Here is a 19,311-nt window from a genome sequence, read left to right as displayed (position 1 = left end):
AGGTCCTCGACAGGTCATCTCATGTCGGCACTAAGGAAAACACCTGCTGACGGCCGGGCGCGGTGGCTCAAGCCTGTAATCCCAGCACTTTGGGAGGCCGAGGCGGGTGGATCACGAGGTCAAGAGATCGAGACCATCCTGGTCAACATAGTGAAACCCCGTCTCTACTAAAACTACAAAAAATTAGCTGGGCATGGTGGCGCGTGCCTGTAATCCCAGCTACTCGGGAGGCTGAGGCAGGAGAATTGCCTGAACCCAGGAGGCGGAGGTTGCGGTGAGCCGAGATCGCGCCATTGCACTCCAGCCTGGGTAAAAAGATCGAAACTCCGTCTCAAAAAAAAAAAAAAAAGAAAAACACCTGCTGCCTCACTGAGATCCCACGCAAGGTGGCCCTGAGGGACAGTGGTGAGGGGACATCCTCCTAGGGAGCAAGACACTAGGTTGCCTACTTTGTAGAGGGAGAAACGGCCTGAGATGAAGGTGGCCATGATCCCTGGTCTGTGGAAAATGGCCAGGTTGATTGGTCAGGTACCTGGGTGGAGGAAGATTGGCGGAAGAGACAGGTGGGGCGAAGAGGTGCCTACAGGAGTGCTCAGGAAGTGTGTGTGGAGCCCCATGTTCTCGCCCACGCCGCTGGGGAGCATGCAGTGTGGAGGGGGTGTGCCATAAGCTATTGGACAGAGGGGACCATCTGGTGGAGGTCAGCCAGCTTCTCCCCAGGATGAAATGGACACTGGTGGGAGGGCTGGAGGCTCTGTGTAAGCCCGATGGCAAAGACTTTCTCTTGTTAAGGCTCATCTGGAATGTTCCACCCACCAGCCCCACCAGCAGCTGACACGGATGCTGAGCCCTCAGTATGATGCCATTTCTCAAGACCAGCCAGCCATTGGGTGGCAAGTTGTAACTGACACACCAGCCATTGTCTCAAGTTATGCTTTGCGGGAGAAGCCCCGGGTAAGAAACTCACCTACCGTCTCCAGATTCTGGGCAGGCCCGCCATTCCTGATTTGTCCTCTAACCAGGAGTCTGGGAGGAAAGGAAGAGCTCTAATTAAACAGCCCGGTGTGGCTGGGTTTCCCTCACTTGCCCAAGCCTGGAAATGAAGCATGTGGCAATTTCTCCAAGTGATCTCCTGCAGCCGGGGCACCCCCTGGGACCTCAGCCCTCCACCTGCTGCTGCTTTCCAGGCAAAAGCCTTCTCCCTCCAGGCCTGTCCAAGAAGAGGGGGCAGATGGTGGGAGCGAAGAGGAAGAGATGGAAGGGCTGTGAAAGCGGGGGCCGGGTGAGGGCTGGGGCTGAGGAACAGGTAGGTGACCCCGGCTGGCCCCTCTCCCGACGACACACCCCCTCCCCACGCTTCGTTTATCCTTTTTCTTTCTTTATTGTTTTAAACAAAGGTGTCCGTTTCAAAGACAGCAGAGAATGGCTGAGTTGAAGGAGGGATGCAGTCATTTGAGGAGAAACCGGAGGAAGGAGCAGACGCGTGAGGGCTGCTGCTTCCACGACCCCGGAGAGGGGCTGAAATCGCGGGCTCTCTCCGGGGAACCCAGGAGACTGCTCCTCCTGGCAGGACCCCTCTCTCAGAGCGGCATCGGGCAGACAACGTGCCGGGCGCCCACTCCTCGGGACCGGACGTCGGGTGTCGTGGGGTGCCGGGGACCCCCACCCGCTTCCGTCGAGCGCCCGCCCCCGGCTTCCCGCGCCCGCTCCAGCGCCCCAGCCGCTCCCTCCCGCAGTCGGCCCCGCTCCCCTCCCTGCCCCTCCCGGCGCGCGTGCGCCCCGTCCCCGCGCCCCTCCCCCGCCTCCGTGGGCGCGCGCGCGTGCCCGTTGTCCCGGGCGGGAGCTGGAGAGGGCCGGCAACTGCCGGCCGGAGAGCGGGCGCCGGGAGCGCCAAGAGCGTGGCCGGGCGAGGCAGGAGCGCGGGCGCTGGCCTGGCCGCGGGCGGGGGCCGCCGCCGCGCCGCCGCCCCCCTGTCGCGGGCCGGGCCGCGGCGCCGAGAGCGAGGCCCGGGTTCCCGGGGCTGGCGGCCATGGGCGGGAGCCGGAGGCGGCAGCGGCAGCGGCAGCGGCGGGCCCCGCAGGCGGGGAGGCGCGCGGCCCACGACCCCTGACGGTCCCTGACGGCCCCCGGCGGCCCGGCGCGCCCCCGCTCTCCCTGGGGGGCCGTAGCCTGGCAACGCCCGGCTCGCCCGCCCATCCCCCGCTGCCCTTTTTCTCCTGGCCGGGTGCGAGGGAGCATGCCCGCGCCTGGCCTCGGCCAGCGAAGAGTTAACCCGAGGGGCGAGCCACTGCCCCCTCCTTGGGGGCGTGCCCCCCTCCCCCGCTAAGCGGCCCGCCCCCAGCGCCAGGGTATGGCCCCTGGCCCCGGCCCGGGACCCGAGGTCCCGCTCACGGGTCAGTGAAAGGCGTCTTCCTGTTCCCGCCCTCCGCCTCCCCTCGCCGGCCAGCACCATGGGATGTAATATGTGCGTGGTCCAGAAACCGGAGGAGCAGTACAAAGTGATGCTGCAGGTAGGGCGGCCGGCGCTGCGGCGGGGGCGCGGCCCTCCGCGAGAAGGAGCGGGCGGGTGGGGAGGCCGGGAGCGGCGGGGCGGCGGGCGTGGGAGAGCCGGAGGGCTCGAGGAGGAAAAGGTAGGGAGCCGTCCGCACCCTCCCATCTTGGGGCTATTGGGTGTTGGCGCTCCGTGGGAAACAGCCACGGGTAGGAGAGCCGGGTGGGGGCGGGGTGTGGAGCGCATGACTTGGGCGCCCGGAGTAGATTGGGACGCGAGCCCTGCGTCCAGATCAGCCCGGGGTGGGAAGTTGGGGTTGGCCCGGGTGGGGCGCGCTTCTGTCCCGGGAGGCGCGGGGCGGCGGGCGCGGGATGGAGGTTGCATAGCAACGAGCGCAGTTGCCCGCACACGCTCTCCCGGCAGGACCCAGGGCGGAGGAGGGAGCCAGGCGCCCGCCGTGCGGGGGGCGCTGAATCTCGATCCCGGCGGGCCTGGAGCGTAGGAGTGCGCGGGAGTCCCCTGGCGCGGTCCAAGTCCGGCCGGGGGCTGGGTGCCCACCCGGACACCCACTCCCGTCTGGCCCTGGCCGAACGGTGGGCTTCCGGGCCTTGGGCGTCTCGGATGAGTGGGCACCGCCGGGATCAGCGGGTTGGGCTGTCTGCAGGCGGCAGTTCCCGGCCGGGCTTTGGGGGGCGTGGACCAGCCGGGCGCCGCGGGGAGGGAAGGAGACGCGGGGCCCCGCGCTCGGACCTGGAGCCCAGCCCCACCGCCCGGAGCCGGGCTTCTTGCCTGTGCGTGGCGTGACTACGTGAGTGCGTTCCTGTGCCCCGTCTCTGTGTGCGCGGAGGCTCCCCCGGCCCCGCATTTGTGTACTTTCTGTGTGCACCCTGCAAACTGTCTAGAGAAATGTCCCGGATGCTGTGGGCTGAGACCCCCTAGGGCTAAGTGGAGGGAGGTCAAGGTCAAGGCACCCAGGAGCAGACAGGGCGCAGACAGGTATGCGTTTAGTGGCCTGGATTCAACTCCCGAATTTATTGGTCAGGACTGGGAAGGAATCAAGTGCTTTGCAGGAAGGGTGCTGGCTTGGGAGAACGTTGGGAAACCCGTGCAGGTATCGGCGAAGACTGGGGGATGGGGGTCGTGGCGGGGCAAGGGGGAGAATTCCCAGGAATACGGGGACTGCCTTCACATTGCGAGCCGAGCTCTCCTGACCACCTCGTGCGGGAGTGGAGGGGCAGGGCTGCGACGCAAATCTTGCCCCAGCCTGGCGGACCTCCGGGTCCCCTCTCTCTGGCCCTTCTCCGGAAGCGCGCAGGGCCCTCGGCTTCTCCCGTTCGCTGTCCTCCGCCTTCTTCTGTCAGTTCCTGACTGCCACTCCTCGTGTCTTTTTCCCGCTGTTTGGAAACCTTGTCTGGCCATGGCCAGCCCCCTAGTGGGATAGGAATGCGACCGAGAGGGCGTCCTCTGGAGTCCGTATTGGACTCCAGGGCTGGGTGTTGGCTGACGGGGACTCTGGGTCCCAACCTACTGCTTCCTTTTCGGGAGCCATTCCATCAAACGGCGAGCGATTCCTCCGGGGCCACCTTGACTTTCCTGGAGGATTGGTGTAGCGCTTCACTTAAGGCCTAGGCCGACCTCGTGGGGACGTGTGGAAAGGGGAGAGCGACCCGAACTGCAGCCCAGGCCTGAAATGAGTCATGGGACGCAACACCGGTAGCCTTTGGGACTCCCCACAGCCCTCCGGGAAGGCCTCGGCAGGTCGGGGCTGCCTTCAGGGAGGTGAACCTGGGTGGGCCTGTCCCTGCTCTGCGCCCTAAGTTCTCCTTCATGGAAGGGACTTGCCCTCACCAAGGAGACCCGCTGGGAGGTGGGCCGCTGCCGCACTCGCCCTCTGTGCGCTTTCCTGCTGGGCTCTCTTTGAAAGCTCCATTGAAAGTTTGGCTGCAAACTAGCACATTCTACGTTCCTCCTTGGTCCATTCGAAGCTGGGGTGAAGTTTTAAGAGGAGAACTATCCTTTACAACTAAGGGAGAACAAGAGGACTGAAAAAAGTAGATACGGAAAGCGATGCAAACCATGAGCTGTCCCAGCCTCTTCAGAGGAGAAGGAGCTTTTGTTCCAAAAGGCCAGTCAGCTTCTAGGACCCCGTGCCTGCCTCCCCGCCTCCTTAAACACGGGTGGTCCTCCATCTTCAGGGAGTACTTCTCCCTGGCTCCCCTGAGTGACCTCATCTGCACCCCCTTGGGCCTCTGCACCTTGTCAGGGTCTGATTTTCAGAAAAAAGCACATGTGCACCTGCAGCACCTTCCAGACCCCCAGGCTAGGAACCCCCAAGTCTCTAGCTTAGCCTTGTGTTGCAAGCCATTTTCTGCCAATGACTCACAGCATTTCCAAAATTACAGCTGTACTGAGTTGTAATTCTCCTACTGTACAGCTTACCCTTTCAAAGTCTACAACTCTGGTTTTTAGTACATTCACAAGGTTGTGCAACCCACACCAGTAATTCCAGAACATTTTCATCACCCCAAAAGAAACCCTGCACTTACTAGCAGTCACATTCCCATTTCTCCCACAAACTTCCTAGCCCCTGGCACCTACCAATCTACTTTCTGTCTCTATGGATTTGCTTATTCTAAACATTTCGTAGAAACTGATCTTTTGTGTCTGATTTTCATTAATCATAATGTTTACAAGGTTCACCCATGTATCAGTAGTCAGTTTCTTTTTATTGCCAAATAATATTTCATTTTGTGATATGCAATATAATATTTATCCATTCATCAGCACCCTTGGGCTGTTGTGAATAGTGCTGCTGTGAACACTGGTCTGCTTGTACCTGAGTCCTTGCTTTTAATTCTTTTGAGTATGTACCTGGAAATGAAATTGCTGGATTATATGGTGATCATCTGTTTAATGCTTTGAGGAGCCATTGAACTGTTTTCCGCAGTGGTGGTGACCATTTTACGTTCCCACCAGCAACAGAAGGTTCCAGTTTCTCTACATCCTTGCCCACAGTTGTTATTTCCTGGGTTTTTGTTACGGCTGTCCTGCTGGGTGTGAAGTGGTATCTCATTGTGATTTTGATTTGCACTTCCTGCTAGCTAAATGATGAGCATCTTTTCTTGTGCTTGCTTGGCCATTTGTGTATCTTCTTTGGAAAAATGTCTGTCCTTATGCCACCACCACACTGCTTTGATTATTGCAGCTTTGTAGTAAGTTTTGAAATAAGGAAATGAGAGTCCTCCAACTTTGTACATCTTTTTCAAGACTGTTTCGTCTATTCTGAGTCCCTCGAGTTTCCATATGAATTTCAGGATCAGGTTGTTAGTTTCTGGAAAGAAGCCAGCTGACATTTTGATAGCAATTGCATCGAAATTGTGGATCAATTTGGGGAGTATTGTCCATGAACATGGGGTGTGTTTTCCATTTATTTAGGTCTTTTACTTCTTTAAATGATGTTTTTCACTTTTGTTAAGTTTATTCCTGAATATTTTATTCTTTATTATGCTATCATAAATAGAACTGTTTTCTTAATTTTACTTTCAGGTTTCTCATTGGTACTGTATAGAAATACAATTGATTGGCTGAGCTTGGTGGCTCAAGTCTGTAATTCCAGCACTCTGGGAGGCTGAGGCGGGTGGATCACCTGAGGTCAGGAGCTCGAGACCAGCCTGGCCAACATGATGAAACCCCATCTCTACTAAAAATACAAAATAATTAGCCAGACATGGTGGTGTGTGCCTGTAATCCCAGCTACTCTGGAGACTGAGGCAGGAGAATCGCTTGAACCCCAGAGGCAGAGGTTGCAGTGAGCTGAGATTGTGCCACTGCACTCCAGCCTGGGTGACAGAGCAGGACTCTGTCTCAAAAAAAAAAAAAAAAAAAAATATATATATATATATATATATAATTGATTTTTGTACATTTATCCTATATCTTGCAACCTTACTAAAATTGTTTATTAAATATATTCTTTTTAGTGGATTCCTCAGGATTATCTGCATATTAGTATCATGTCACTGGCAAATAAAGAGTTGTTCTTCTTCCTTTCCAATCTGGATGCCTTCGATTTCTTTTTTTCTTTTTTTTTTTTTTTTGAGACACAGTCTCACTCTGTTGCCCAGGCTGGAGTGCAGTGATACAATCTTGGCACACTGCAGCCTCCACCTTCTGGATTCAAGCGATTCTCCTGCCTCAGCCTCCCATGTAGCTGGGATTACAGGCATGCACCACCATGCCCGGCTAATTTTTGTATTTTTAGTAGAGACAAGGTTTTGCCATGTTGTCCAGGCTAGTCTCAAACTCTTGGCCTCAAGCAATCCCACCCACCTCGGCCTCCCAAAGTGCTGGGATTACCAATGAAAGCCACCAAGCCTGGCCCCTTGGATTTATTTTTCTTGTTAATTTGTTCTGGCTATAGTCTCTAGTACAATGTCAAATACAAGGGACGGTGAGTGTCTTTCCCTTGTTCCTCATCTTAGAGGGAAAGAAGCTTCCAGTCTTTTACTGGGGGTATAAAGTTAGCTGTGGCTTTTTCATGGCTGTCCTTTATCAGGGTAAGGAAGTTCCATTCTGTTCCTAGTTTGTTTTTATCGTGGGAGATGTGGGATTTGCCCAGTGCTGCTTCTGTGATGAGATGAGCACATGGTTTTGTTCCTTTATTCCACGGATGTGGGCTGTCACAGGCACTTCGTGTGTTGTGTCGGAACCTCAGCCCCATTCCTATATTCCAGTCATATTCTCCTCGTTAAGAAAATCTGGGGCCTCCCTGAAAATGAAGGATTACTGTGTGTTGAGCTCGGGGAAGGAAGTAGTGCAGTTGCCCGGAATGGAGGGCAGGAAGCCACATGCCCCCAGCTCTGGAGCCTTTACTGCAGCCCATGTGCCTCCACTGTCACCTGGCCCCCTTGTCTTATATCTCATCATGGTCCACACTCTGCTGAACTTGTCTCTCTGGCCTTGGCACCCCCCACCCCCCAACACCATGATGTGCTTGCTAGCATCCAGGCACACTGGAGATGCTTGGGGGATAAATCCCTGGTGCACGGAACTGGCCTCCTGCCCGCCCTACTTAGGCTTTACAGGGGGAGTGGGTCAGGACCACCTGTCTTCTCCCCTCCGTCCACATCGGGGGAGGCCAAAGGGTACCTGGCCAGCCCTTCTGGTGGTCTCCTGGGCATTCTTGCCTAAAGCACCTACATGCTGAGCCCCCACGGTGCTGACAGCCATCCTGGGTGTGGGGTATTCAGCAGGGAGACACTGCAGACAGGGCTTCGCTTCTCCCTCCGGGCTCCCCTTTTTATAAGGGGGAAGACCATCACCAGCACACAAGCAATGTGGGGCAGAGACAGTGCTGCTGGAGTGCCCGAGTGAGGGTGGCAGCCAGTGTCCCCTCTTCAGCGATGTCTTCCTCCAGGCTGCTCTCCCACCCACCGAGCAGGGTAGGTTCGCTGGCTCCCTCCTGCTTGCACGGGGCTTCCTGTGACAGCCACACTGGCTTCCACCCTTCCAGGGGAAAGCTGGCCTCTCGGTCACCTCAGTGATCCGGCCGCAGAAGCTGACTGGGGAAGCAGCAGGTCTGGGGGAAGTCCTTGTGTTTCGGGAGAACAGAGGGCGGGACACAGAGGGCGGGACACAGAGGGCGGGACACAGAGGGCGGGACACAGAGGGCGGGACACAGAGGGCGGGACACAGAGGGCGGGACACAGAGGGCAGGACACTGAATTCCGCCTGCTATCTTCTGGACCAGGTCACCCCCGCTCTGTGCCATTGTCCCATGATTGTAGAATGCCCCTTCCGCCCTTGCGTTGGGGTTCCTGAGGCCTGTCTGATCTGCTGAAATTAAATTCGATAGGGCCAGAGAGCAGATTCGTGGTTGCAGGGATGGGCAGAGGGGCACGAGGACACTTTTGGGGAAGATAGAAGTGGCCACTGTCCTGACAGTGGTGACGGTGACGGTTCACCAGGTTCACGTATGACATATCATGAAGATGTGCGGGTTACCACCCAGCAACAGACCTCACCAAAGCTTTAGGACAGGAACTCTGTGACCACACGCACACATCGAGGGGGGCAGGCTGAGCCGGCGTCCTTTCCTTCCTTCTACTTCGGGGCCCTGCCAGAGAAGGCAGTGCAGCGTGGAGAAGGGAATGGAGGCAGCCACCAACTGACAGCTATGTGGCCAGTGGCAAGTGGCTGCATGGTTTACTGGCCCAGTGCCTCAGTTTCCTCACCTGTGAAATGAGTGTTTGCCTTCGAGGGTCATTGTGATGAGGAAAGCAGACAGCGTGTCCCCCGGGGATCTCACTGGGTGGAGGGGGAGCTGCTGCCCTCAGACCATTCAGTTGGTCATTAAGAAGTGGAAATTGGCCTGGTGCCTTGGCTCCGCCTGTAATCCCAGAACTTTGGGAGGCCGAGGCAGGCAGATCATGAGGTCAGGAATTCAAGACCAGCCTGGCCAACATGGTGAAACTTAGTCTGTACTAAAAATACAAAAAATTAGCCGGGCATGGTGCTCTGCACCTGTAGTCCCAGGTACTCGGAGGCTGAGGCAGGAGAATTGCTTGAACCTTGCAGGTGGAGGTTGCAGTAAGCCTTGATCGTGCCATTGCACTCTAGCCTGGGTGACAGAGCAAGACTCTGTTTCAAAAAAAAAAAAGTGCACATATGGGACTATGTGAAAAGACCTAATCTATGTTTGATAGGTGTACCTGAATGTGACGAAGAGAATCAATCCAAGCTGGAAAATACACTTCAGGATATTATTCAGGAAAACTTTCCCAACCTAGCAAGGCAGGACAATATTCAACTCCAGGAAATACAGAGAACACCACAAAAATATTCCTCAAGAAGACCAACCTCAAGGCACATAATCGCCAGATTCACTAGGGTTGAAATGAAAGAGAAAATACTGAGGGCAGCCAGAGAGAAAGGTCAGGTTACCCATAAAGGGAAGCCCATCAGACTCACAGCAGATCTCTCAGCAGAAACCCTACAAGACAGAAGAGAGTGGGGGCCAATATTCAACATCCTTAAAGAAAAGAACTTTCAACCCAGAATTTTACATCCAGCCAAACTAAGCTTCATAAGCGAAGGAAAAATAAAATCTTTTGTGAACAAGCAAGCACTCAGAGATTTCATCACCACCAGGCCTGCTTTACAAGAGCTTCTGAAAGAACCACTACACATAGAAAGGAACAACCAGTATCAGCCTTTCTAAAAAATACCAAAAAATAAAGAACATCAACATAATTAAGAAATTGCATCAACTAATGGGCAAAACAGCCAGCTAACATTAAATGACAGTATCAAACACACGTATATTGTTATTAATTCTAAATTTAAATCGACTAAACCTCCCAATCCAAAGACACAGACAGGCCAAAAAAGCCAAGACCCATCCAGATCCATCTCACATGCAAGGATACACAAAGACTCAAAACAAAGGGATGGAGAAAAATTTACCAACCAAATGGAGAGCTAAAATAAATAAATACAAAGCAGGAGTTGCAATTTTTGCTGATAAAATAGATTTCAAAGCAACAAAGATCAAAAGAAGCAAAGAAGGATATTACATAAAGATAAAAGGATCAATGTAACAAGAAGAGCTAAAGATCCTAAACATCTATGCACCCAATACAGAAATACCCAGATATATAAGACTTTTTTTTTTTTTTTTTTTTTTGTTTTGAGACGGGGTTTTACTCATGTTACCCAGGCTGGAGTGCAATGGCGCGATCTCGGCTCACCGCAACCTCCGCCTCCTGGGTTCAGGCAATTCTACTGCCTCAGCCTCCTGAGTAGCTGGGATTACAGGCACGCACCACCACGCCCAGCTAATTTTTTGTATTTTTAGTAGAGACGGGGTTTCACCGTGTTGGCCAGGATGGTCTCGATCTCTTGACCTCGTGATCCACCCGCCTCGGCCTCCCAAAGTGCTGGGATTACAGGCTTGAGCCACCGCACCCGGCCGATATATAAGACTTATAAAGAGACTTGGACTCCCACACAATAATAGTGGGAGACGTCAACATCAATATTAGATAGATCAATGAGACAGAAAGTTAACATCGATATTTAGGACTTGAACTCAGATCCGGAACAAGTAGACTTAATTAACATTCATAGAACTCTCCACTTTAAATACACAAAATATATACTTTTATCAGTACTGCATCACACATATTTACAGGTTTAAATGAAATATTGGTTGGCTGCTTGTTAATTATTTTCTTCCCTCATTTTTTTTTAATGTCTCTATTATTAAACACAATTACAGGCATACACAGTTTTAGACTGCATTCTAGCCCGGGCAATAAAGCAACACCCCTGTTCTCTCTCCCTCTTCTTCTTCCTCTTTCTTCCTTTCCTTTATTCTTTTTCTTTCTTTCCCTCGTTCTTCCTCTAAAAAAAAAAGAAAGAAAAAAAAAAAAGTGGAAATTACAAATCCCAGTGCTTTGGGAGGCCGAAGCTGGTAGATCACTTGAGGCCAGGAGTTTGAGACCAGCCTGGCCAACATGGTGAAACCCCATCTCTACTAAAAATAAAAAAATTAGCCAGGCATGGTGGTGCGTGCCTATAATCCCAGCTACTTAGGAGGCTGAGGCAGGAGAATCCCTGAACCTGGGAGGCGGAGGTTGCAGTGAGCTGAGATTGTGCCACTGCACTCCAGCCTGGGCAACAGAGGGAGACCTGTCTCTCAAAAAAAAAAAAAAAAGGAACTCACATGGAGAAGGCCTTATGTCTGGATATGTTACAGTTAATGTCCAGCAACAGAAGAGGGTCCAATATTATTCTGAGAATTTTTTAGGAAAGAGACCCCTGATTTGTGAAGAAGTGTGATGTACTATAATATTAGTTAGGACAGCCTGGGCAACATATCGACACCTTGTCTCTACAAAAATAAAAAAATTGTTTGGGCATGGTGGCATGCACCTCTAGTCCCAGCTACTGGGGAGGCTGAGGCAGGAGGATTGTTTGAGTCCAGGAGTTGGAGGGTGCTGTGAGCTGTGATTGTGCCACTGCACTCCAGCCAGGCAATGGAGCCAGACCGTGTCTAAAAACAAAAATAGAAACAAACAAACCAAAAACAGAGTGACAGGGACCAATGCGGAGGCAGATGTGGTCATTTTGCACAGGAGCTTGGCTGGAGGAGGTGAGGCTGAGCACCCTGGGCTTGGAGGTTGCAGGGCTGGGCAAGATGTCCTCCCTGTTGGTGCATTCTGCCTGTCCTTATGCCTGCTTGGAGCATTGAGAATGAAAAACGCTGCAGAGGGAATATTGCTTTGATTGCTGCTAGATGTGAACTGTGTCCTTAGCCAGCCAGGCCAGCCCGAGGTGGGTGGGAGGATGGGTTTCAGTTGCTGGGCCACGTGCTTGGAAAGCTGTGAACATGTACCCGAAGGTTGATCTTGATAATGGCTTTTCCTGTGCAAAGTGTAGGACACCCCTCTTTCCTGTCTGCTTTTTTTTCCCTTTGAGACGGAGTCTCGCTCTGTCCTCCAGGCTGGAGGGCAGTGGTGTGATCTCAGCTCACTGCAGCCTCCAGCTCCTGGGTTCAAGCAATTCTCCTGCTTCAGTCTCCCGAGTAGCTGAGGTTACAGGCACACACAACCACGCCCAGCTAATTTTTGTATTTTTAGTAGAGACAGGATGTCACCATGTTGGCCAGGCTGGACTCAAACTCCTGACCTCAGATAATCTGCCCGCCTCGGCCTCCCAAAGTGCTGGGATTACAGGCATGAGCCACTGCTCCAGGCCTTCTGTCTGCTTCTGAGCCAGGACTACAGACACGTCTGTGAGGCCACGTCTCTTCTGGAAAGGTGGGGGCCAGGTGGATTGATGAGTCATCAGCACACCCTGGACTTCAGGGAGAAAAGGGGAAGCGAGGAGCAGGAGACATGCTTGAAAGCGCCTGCCTGGTGCAGAAGGCCTTCGCTGAGGTTTGCCCTGGTTCCTCCAGGGTTCGCTCTGGGACAGTGCAGCGCCACCTTCCACCGGAAGCCCTTGTTAAAGTGCACTTTCTGACTGAGCCACCAGCGTGGGGCCTGGGATTCTGCATTTCTCACAGGCCCCCCAGGTGATGTCGATGCCACTGGCTGCGAGTAGCTAGGGCCTTGGGTAGGGACCGCGAGTATATCCATGGTACCTTCCCTATCACATGCACCCCACCAGTATACACGTCTCTCATGGACACCCAGACACCCCTTCCCCCCACTAACTGCTCAAAGGGTTTGGAGATGAAGCCCTCCCATACTTCTCTCTCTTCTGCCGCTGGGCAGGGCAGAAAGGGTGGGCACAGAGTTATGGAGGTGGGTGGTGTGGCTTGCCCAGGCAGCTGGGGGCGTGAGCAGCCATGCTACTTCCTGGGCCTGCCTCCTCTTTGTCCCTGCTAGGATTCTTACACAACAGTGGAGACATTTTGCAGCCACCAATGCCTGAATCAGTTACTGGATGGCAAAACTATTGGATACCCAGGTTGCTGGGCAGTAATTGATTCAGGTTGCTGGGCATCCAATGGTTTTGCCATCCAGTAACTGAATATTCCAGTAAAAAGAATATTCACAGAGTCTCCAAATATTACCCCAAATTAACAGTGAATCGGGAAGGGAAAATGCAGCTTTACTAGAGAGAGATCTGGCAGCTGCCACTTGGACCACGTGATCCAGCTGAGCATCCGACCCTGCCTGCTGCCTGATGCGGGGCTCAGGGAGGAGAGGTACAGCGTCTCCTGCAAGGCGCTCTTGTCAAAATGCTCAACCTGAATCTCACCTCGGAATGAATCAGGCACGTTCCATAAGGACTGGTCTCTTCCAAGGGGTCACTGTCATTAAAGTAAAAAAAATTATAGATTTTTCTAGATTAAAAGAGAGGAGACATAATGACTGGAGACCAAACAACCGAATGTAATATGTGTGCTTTTTGATTGAATTCTAGATTTGTTTGTTTGTTTTGTTTTTGAGAGAATTTTGCTCTTGTTGCCCAGGCTGGAGTGCAATGGCACCATGTCAGCTCACTTCAACCTCCGCCTCCCAGGTTCAAGCAGTTCTCCTGCCTCAGCCTCCCAGGTAGCTGGGGCTACAGGCTGTGCCACCATGCACGGCTATTTTTGAACTGTTAGTAGAGACTGGGCTTCCACATGTAGGTTAGGCTGATCTGGAACTTCTAACCTCAGGTGATATACCACCTTGGCCTCCCAGAGTGCTGGGATTACAGGTGTGAGCCACCGTGCCTGGCCTCAAATCCTAGATTTTTAAAAAAGCTGTAAGGGTGTTAGCAGGACAGCTGGGGAGATGTGAGGCTGGCCTGTTGTATGAGTGCGGGATTCCCTGCTAAGGGTGTTCTGGTTCCACGGAGATCGGGAGTGATGGCATCTTGCTTTCAAACGGTGCTGCAAATGTGTGTGTGTAGAAACTGGCAGAGCAGGTGCGGGAATCTGCAGATGTTCCGACATCCTTGTCGGCGACAGTTTTCCAAATCCCGAGCTGGGGAAGCATGAATGGGGACTTCTGCTGGGCCACTGAGTGGATGAATGTAGTGAGCTCCTGGCTTCTCCTTTCTCCTCCGATGCTCTACCAGTCGGGACATCCCCCTGATACCTGACTTGGCGTGGAGGCTAGAGTCACAACGGCTTCCAAGGTGTCCTGGATACTCCAGACGCAGAGCTGAGAGCCGGCAGGTGGGTCAGAACTCGGCCCCTGGCAGAGGATAACTTCCTGTGTCCATCCTTCCCCAGCCTGTTTCCTATTCTACAGCAGTGGGGAAAGGAGAGTCCGAACGTGGCAGCCATGGGGCCCCTAGAAGTGATATGGCTTCATCTCACACCCCTAGCGTTGCCAGTGTGAGTGAAAGGGGTCGCAGGCGCCATGTGACAAGCACTTGGGATTGCGAGTTTCACAACAGTTTTCTTAGCCTCTCCTGCCCCTCTTCTCGGCTTCCAGAGATCCCTGATCAGCAGGAGGGCGTCGCGCCCCACCCGGCTGCGCGCTTGCCCCCGGTGGGTGCCAGAGGGTTCCTAAGGCAGGGCCCGGAGACAGAGCTCAGCCCCCGGCGGGGGTGGCGGGGCGGGTGGGCAGTAGTGCTGCCAGTCCAGCCACCAGTGTGGCGGCGTAGAGATGAGAGTTGGCTGCCTCTGCTCTCGCGGCCGCAGCCGCCCCTCTGCCGCCGCTGCCGCCCGCTCTTTGTCTGCCGCTCCGTGCTCAGGGGGCGGGGCGAGCGTGCTTGGGGCCCCGCCCTCGCCGGCCACGGCTCCCCACTTCCTGCCTCCCCCAAGGCCCCCGCAGTGCCTTACGCTGTCGGAGATCGCCACCCCACAGCGACTGTCCATGGGGCCGACTTCGCGTCGCGCCTGGCTCGCCTGCTCCGTTTTGCCCCCTCCCTTGCCCAAATGTCCCCCTCATGCGGGGAAAGTGGTGCCAGCACTTCCCCCGGCCTTACGAATTGCTCTTCCATTGGCATTCAGCTGCCACTCTGATGTCCCTAAAAACGCTGATGAGAGCTCAGCTGCTGGAGTTGCCCCTGCTCCTTCTCTGCAAAAAGCTCCGTAAGGCTGTGTCGGCTGTGTCGATGCAGACCGAGCTTCCCCACCCGACCCCTCCCACGTCTTAGCAAATCCTGAGGTGCACGCTCCACCTTCGCCCTCCCCTCCCGGGCTCCCACCCAGTGCAGGAACTGCTCCTCTGCTTCCCGCTCCCACCCGCTCCAAGTCAGGGCGCCCGGGACTTTCCCTGGGCCTCTCGGGTTCTTGTCTACACCCATTCCCCAGGTGAGCGCGTCCATGTCATGCTTTTGTTTTGTAAATTTTTATTTATTTGTTTTTTATTATTATTTTTGAGACAGAGTTTCAGTCTGTTGCCCAGGCTGCAGTGCCGTGGAACAATCTTGACTCACTGCAGCTTCGACCTCCCAATGCTCAGGTGATCCTCCAGCCTCAGCACTACCGCTCACCCGCCCCCTGTGCTTGCGGCTACAGGAGCGAGAGGCCATGCCGAGTTTCAGCTCATGATTTTTTTGTTTGACACACAGTCTTGCTCTGTTACCGGAGCTGGAGTGCAGTGGGATGATCTCAGCTCACTGCAACCTCCACCTCCCGGGTTCCAGTGATTCTCCTGCCTCAGCCTCCCAAGTAGTTGGGATTACAGGCACCCGCCACCACACCCTGCTAAGTTTTGTTTTTTTTGTTTTTTTTTTTGAGACGGAGTTTCGCTCTTGTTACCCAGGCTGGAGTGCAATGGCGCGATCTCGGCTCACCGCAACCTCTACCTCCTGGGTTCAGGCAATTCTCCTGCCTCAGCCTCCTGAGTAGCTGGGATTACAGGCACGCGCCACCATGCTCAGCTAATTTTTTGTATTTTTAGTAGAGACGGGCTTTCACCATGTTGACCAGGATGGTCTCGATCTGTTGACCTCGTGATCCACCCGCCTCGGCCTCCCAAAGTGCTGGGATTACAGGCATGAGCCACGGCACCTGGCTATGTATTTTTGTATTTTTAGTAGACGTAGGGTTTCACCGTGTTGGCCAGGCTGGCCTCAAACTCCTGACCTCAAGTGATCCGTCCACATGTTCCTCCCAAAGTGCTGAGATTTACAACTGTGAACCATGGTGCCCAGCTGTCATCTCATGATTTTAAATCAAGAAAAATTCCTAGTTTAATTGAACAGCAATGATCCCGTGCCACCCAGTTGGCTGAGATGGGCTTGGGCCAGTGGAGCGCTGGGGATGTCCACAGGCCTCAGGAAGTTTGGGCTGGAGATGAAAACTTTCAATTTCCTGCACTGAGCTTAATCTCTGAGTCCTCCCTCCCTCAGTCTTCCTCGCTGTTGTGAGGACACCCCTGATCCTTGTGGTCCTGTGTGGCAATTTTGTTTTCTTGTGCTAAGATGCGCATAACCTAACATTTAGCACTAGTGACATTTATTCTCAATGCTGTGCAGCCATGGCCACTGGCTGGTTCCAGAACAGGTTCTTCACCCCAAAAGGGACCTCATACCCCTCAGCAGTAATGCCCCCAGGCTCCCTTTTCTCCAGGTCCTGGCAACCATTTATCTGCTTTCTGTCTGTAGGGATTTGCCTGTTCTGGACGTTTCATGGAAATGGAATCATGAAATACAGGCCCTTGCGACTGGCCTCTTTGGCTAGACTGTGTTTATACGGTCACATGCGTCGGTCTTTCGTTCTTTTTATGCCGGGATGGGTGTACCGTGTGCAGACACCGGCTGCCTCTGAGTGTTGGTTACTATGGATGGTCCTGCTGTGAGCGTTTGAGTACGTTTTGCTTGCATGCCTGTTCTCATTTCTTTGGGGATTGCTGGGTCATATACATGAGCTACATCTGACTTTGTGAGGAGTCACCAGATTGCTTCCAGGATGCACTATTTTTTCCATGCTCAGCAGCAAGGCGTGCGGCTCCAGGGTCCTGCTGGCACCCTCTCCAATACTCCTGCTTCCTTTCACTGATTCCTGCTCCCTTGTGGTGTGTCGTGGTATCTCACTGAGGTTTGGACATACATTTCCCCTGCCATCTTCAATCTCTCTGCGTCCCTTGCCCCCAGCCCAATAGCAGTTCCTGGCAGCCTGCCTCTAAAACCCAAGCTGACTCTGGGCACATCCCATCACCACTATTGCCACCCCTGGGGTCATACCAGCATCATTTGTGGTCTGGACACTGCCGTCACCTGCTGGTCAGGCCCCTACACTCTGCTCTTCTGGGAGCATTCTTCACTGCAAGGAAGCATGTCTGGCTTCTTGTCATCATTTAGGTCTCAGCTCAAGTGTCACCGACCCGCAGAGGCTCTCCTGAACACTCTACTCACCTGGACAGCTTTGTCCCTGTCCCTCCCACTTTCCAACCAAGCCCTTTGGGGAGCGGAACGGAATGGGGGGTGTGTTCTGGACCCGACCACCTCACACCCTCTGCTCACTGCGCAGTCCTCCCTCTCTCCATTCAGTTCCTTGGGACTCCTTTCCTGTGCGGCACCCTGTCCAGTGTGGGTGGGGCAGGACTCCCATGCTTCCCGCGCACACCACGCACCATCTCTAGCCTGTCAGGGAGTCACATGTCCTCGGCCCACAGAATCCCCAGAACACGCCCCATCCCCAGGCCTAGCCCCCGTCCCGGGGCCCCTGGCGCCCCACCAGCAAGGGCCTCTCCGCTGCCTTGCTCACCCCCCAACACCCCCGATGGTTGGAAAGGTTTTCCCATACCCACCACTACCCCCCCCCCCATCTGTGCGCGAGACAGCTTGGTCCCTGCTCCATGTTGCCCCCTAGCGTCCAGGCCCGCCACTGAGCCCCTGCCCTTTCTGCAAGTTTTAGAGGGATCGGTGGGGGGCGTGTGCAGAGGGGCTGCGCTGTGGGGAGGGTGCATGGCTCAGCCCTGCTCCTGGCCTGAGGCCCTCCTAGCCTAAGTGGCCTGCAGGACCCATGGCCAGGCCCTTTTCCAGCCTTCCAGAAAGAACCAGCTTCCCAGGGTTCCCTGGGAAAGTCCCGGGACCACCTCCTCTGTGGGGGTGGGGGCTGTGCTTCATTCCCCAACCTGGAGCCCACAGCCTTGCAATTAAATTGTGAACATCCTCGTAACTAAATTAATGTAGTATCCATTATTATTACATTTTAGATTAAATTACTTAGAGCACATTGTGTGGATCAAAGGCTACATGAACGTTTTCAAGGGTTTTCATAGTTATTGACAAATTCCTCTCCAGAAAGTTGATCAGTTTACACACTGTGGGATAAGATTCAGACTACGTGTGTCTGGAAAGGGTGATGGGGTCAGCTGCGAGGAAGGACCGGGCTTCCAGGAGGCCAGGGCGGTGAATGTGCAAAGGAGTACTCAGCTGTCCCAAGCAGAGTGTGAGAGCCATCCAGCGTACATTTGGGCAGAGGGGCCCTGCTAAGGCTCGAGTCCCCTCTCCAGAGCAGGGACTGTGGTAGAAATTAAGGACTTCCATGTCAACTGTGGCTGGGATGGGAGCTGCAGTCCTAGGGTCAGCCCTTTCGGGCCCATCTTGGCAGCAAATCAGGAAAGAAACAGATCTGTGTGCTGGAGAGTCCCCAGCCGAGCCGTGCTGTGCTGTGTAGGGCCAGGGAGCTCTATTTCATCTTCGTGCTCCTCCGTCTCCTCAGTGTGGCGCTCTGAGCTCTGTGATTATTTGAAAGGAAAGGCGAAAGTATGTACCAAATCCATTGTGCTAGCACGGGTTGGAGGAGAGGTCTTTGTGAACAGGCTTTGATGGTGTGCTTGGCTGCCAGCTCACTACCAAATCAACAGGGTTGACTGCCACAGGGCAGGCTCTAGCTAAGGTGAAGCGTGGCGCTCAGCATGTGGTCAGGATGGCACAGGAGCACTGCAGAAGATGAGAGTGGCTGGGAACCTGGGCGAGGGGGAACAAGGGGCATTGGAGTGGGCTTCAGGTACGTGAAGTGTTGCAAGATAAAGCGGGTTTCTTCTGGATTGTTCCAAAGGAAGGAGGTTGCTCTCAATGCAGGAAACATTCAATAGTGTGAGTTTACTGACAATGAGTTCAGGCAACAATCCTCACTCTCTCCATGCTAGAAGCAAAGTGGATTTCTTTTGGATTCCTCCAAAGGAGGGAGGTTTGCACTTGATGAAGGAGACTTTTTTTATTTTTGGGGCGACAGAGTGTAGCTCTGTCACCCAGGCTGCAGTGCAGTGGCGCAATCTCAGCTCACTGCAGCCTCTACCTCCCCAGGTTTAAGTGATTCTCCTGCCTCAGCCTCCCAAGTAGCTGAGATTACAGGCATGCACCACCACGCCCAGCTAATTTTTGTATTTTTAGTAGAGATGGGGTTTCACTATGTT

At 54.1% G+C, this 19,311-nt stretch overlaps 1 protein-coding gene across 1 annotated transcript in view; it reads left to right on the top strand.

Moving 5' to 3' along the window:
* Nucleotides 1–2,085: 2,085 nt before the first annotated feature.
* PDZD4 (PDZ domain containing 4) overlaps nucleotides 2,086–19,311 on the top strand; it is a 29,598-nt gene continuing 12,372 nt past the window's right edge. Inside the window, 1 exon segment of the mRNA XM_032265234.1 lies at nucleotides 2,086–2,510. Within this exon segment, the coding sequence (XP_032121125.1) occupies nucleotides 2,451–2,510 (60 nt within the window). The 5' untranslated portion in view covers nucleotides 2,086–2,450.

This window comes from Sapajus apella, unplaced genomic scaffold, assembly GCF_009761245.1.
Source record: "Sapajus apella isolate SASKATOON/1434 unplaced genomic scaffold, GSC_monkey_1.0 scaffold149, whole genome shotgun sequence".
NCBI lineage: Eukaryota > Metazoa > Chordata > Mammalia > Primates > Cebidae > Sapajus > Sapajus apella.
The sequence above is the reverse complement of the archived record's forward strand: the minus strand, read 5'-3'. Positions and strand labels throughout refer to the sequence as shown.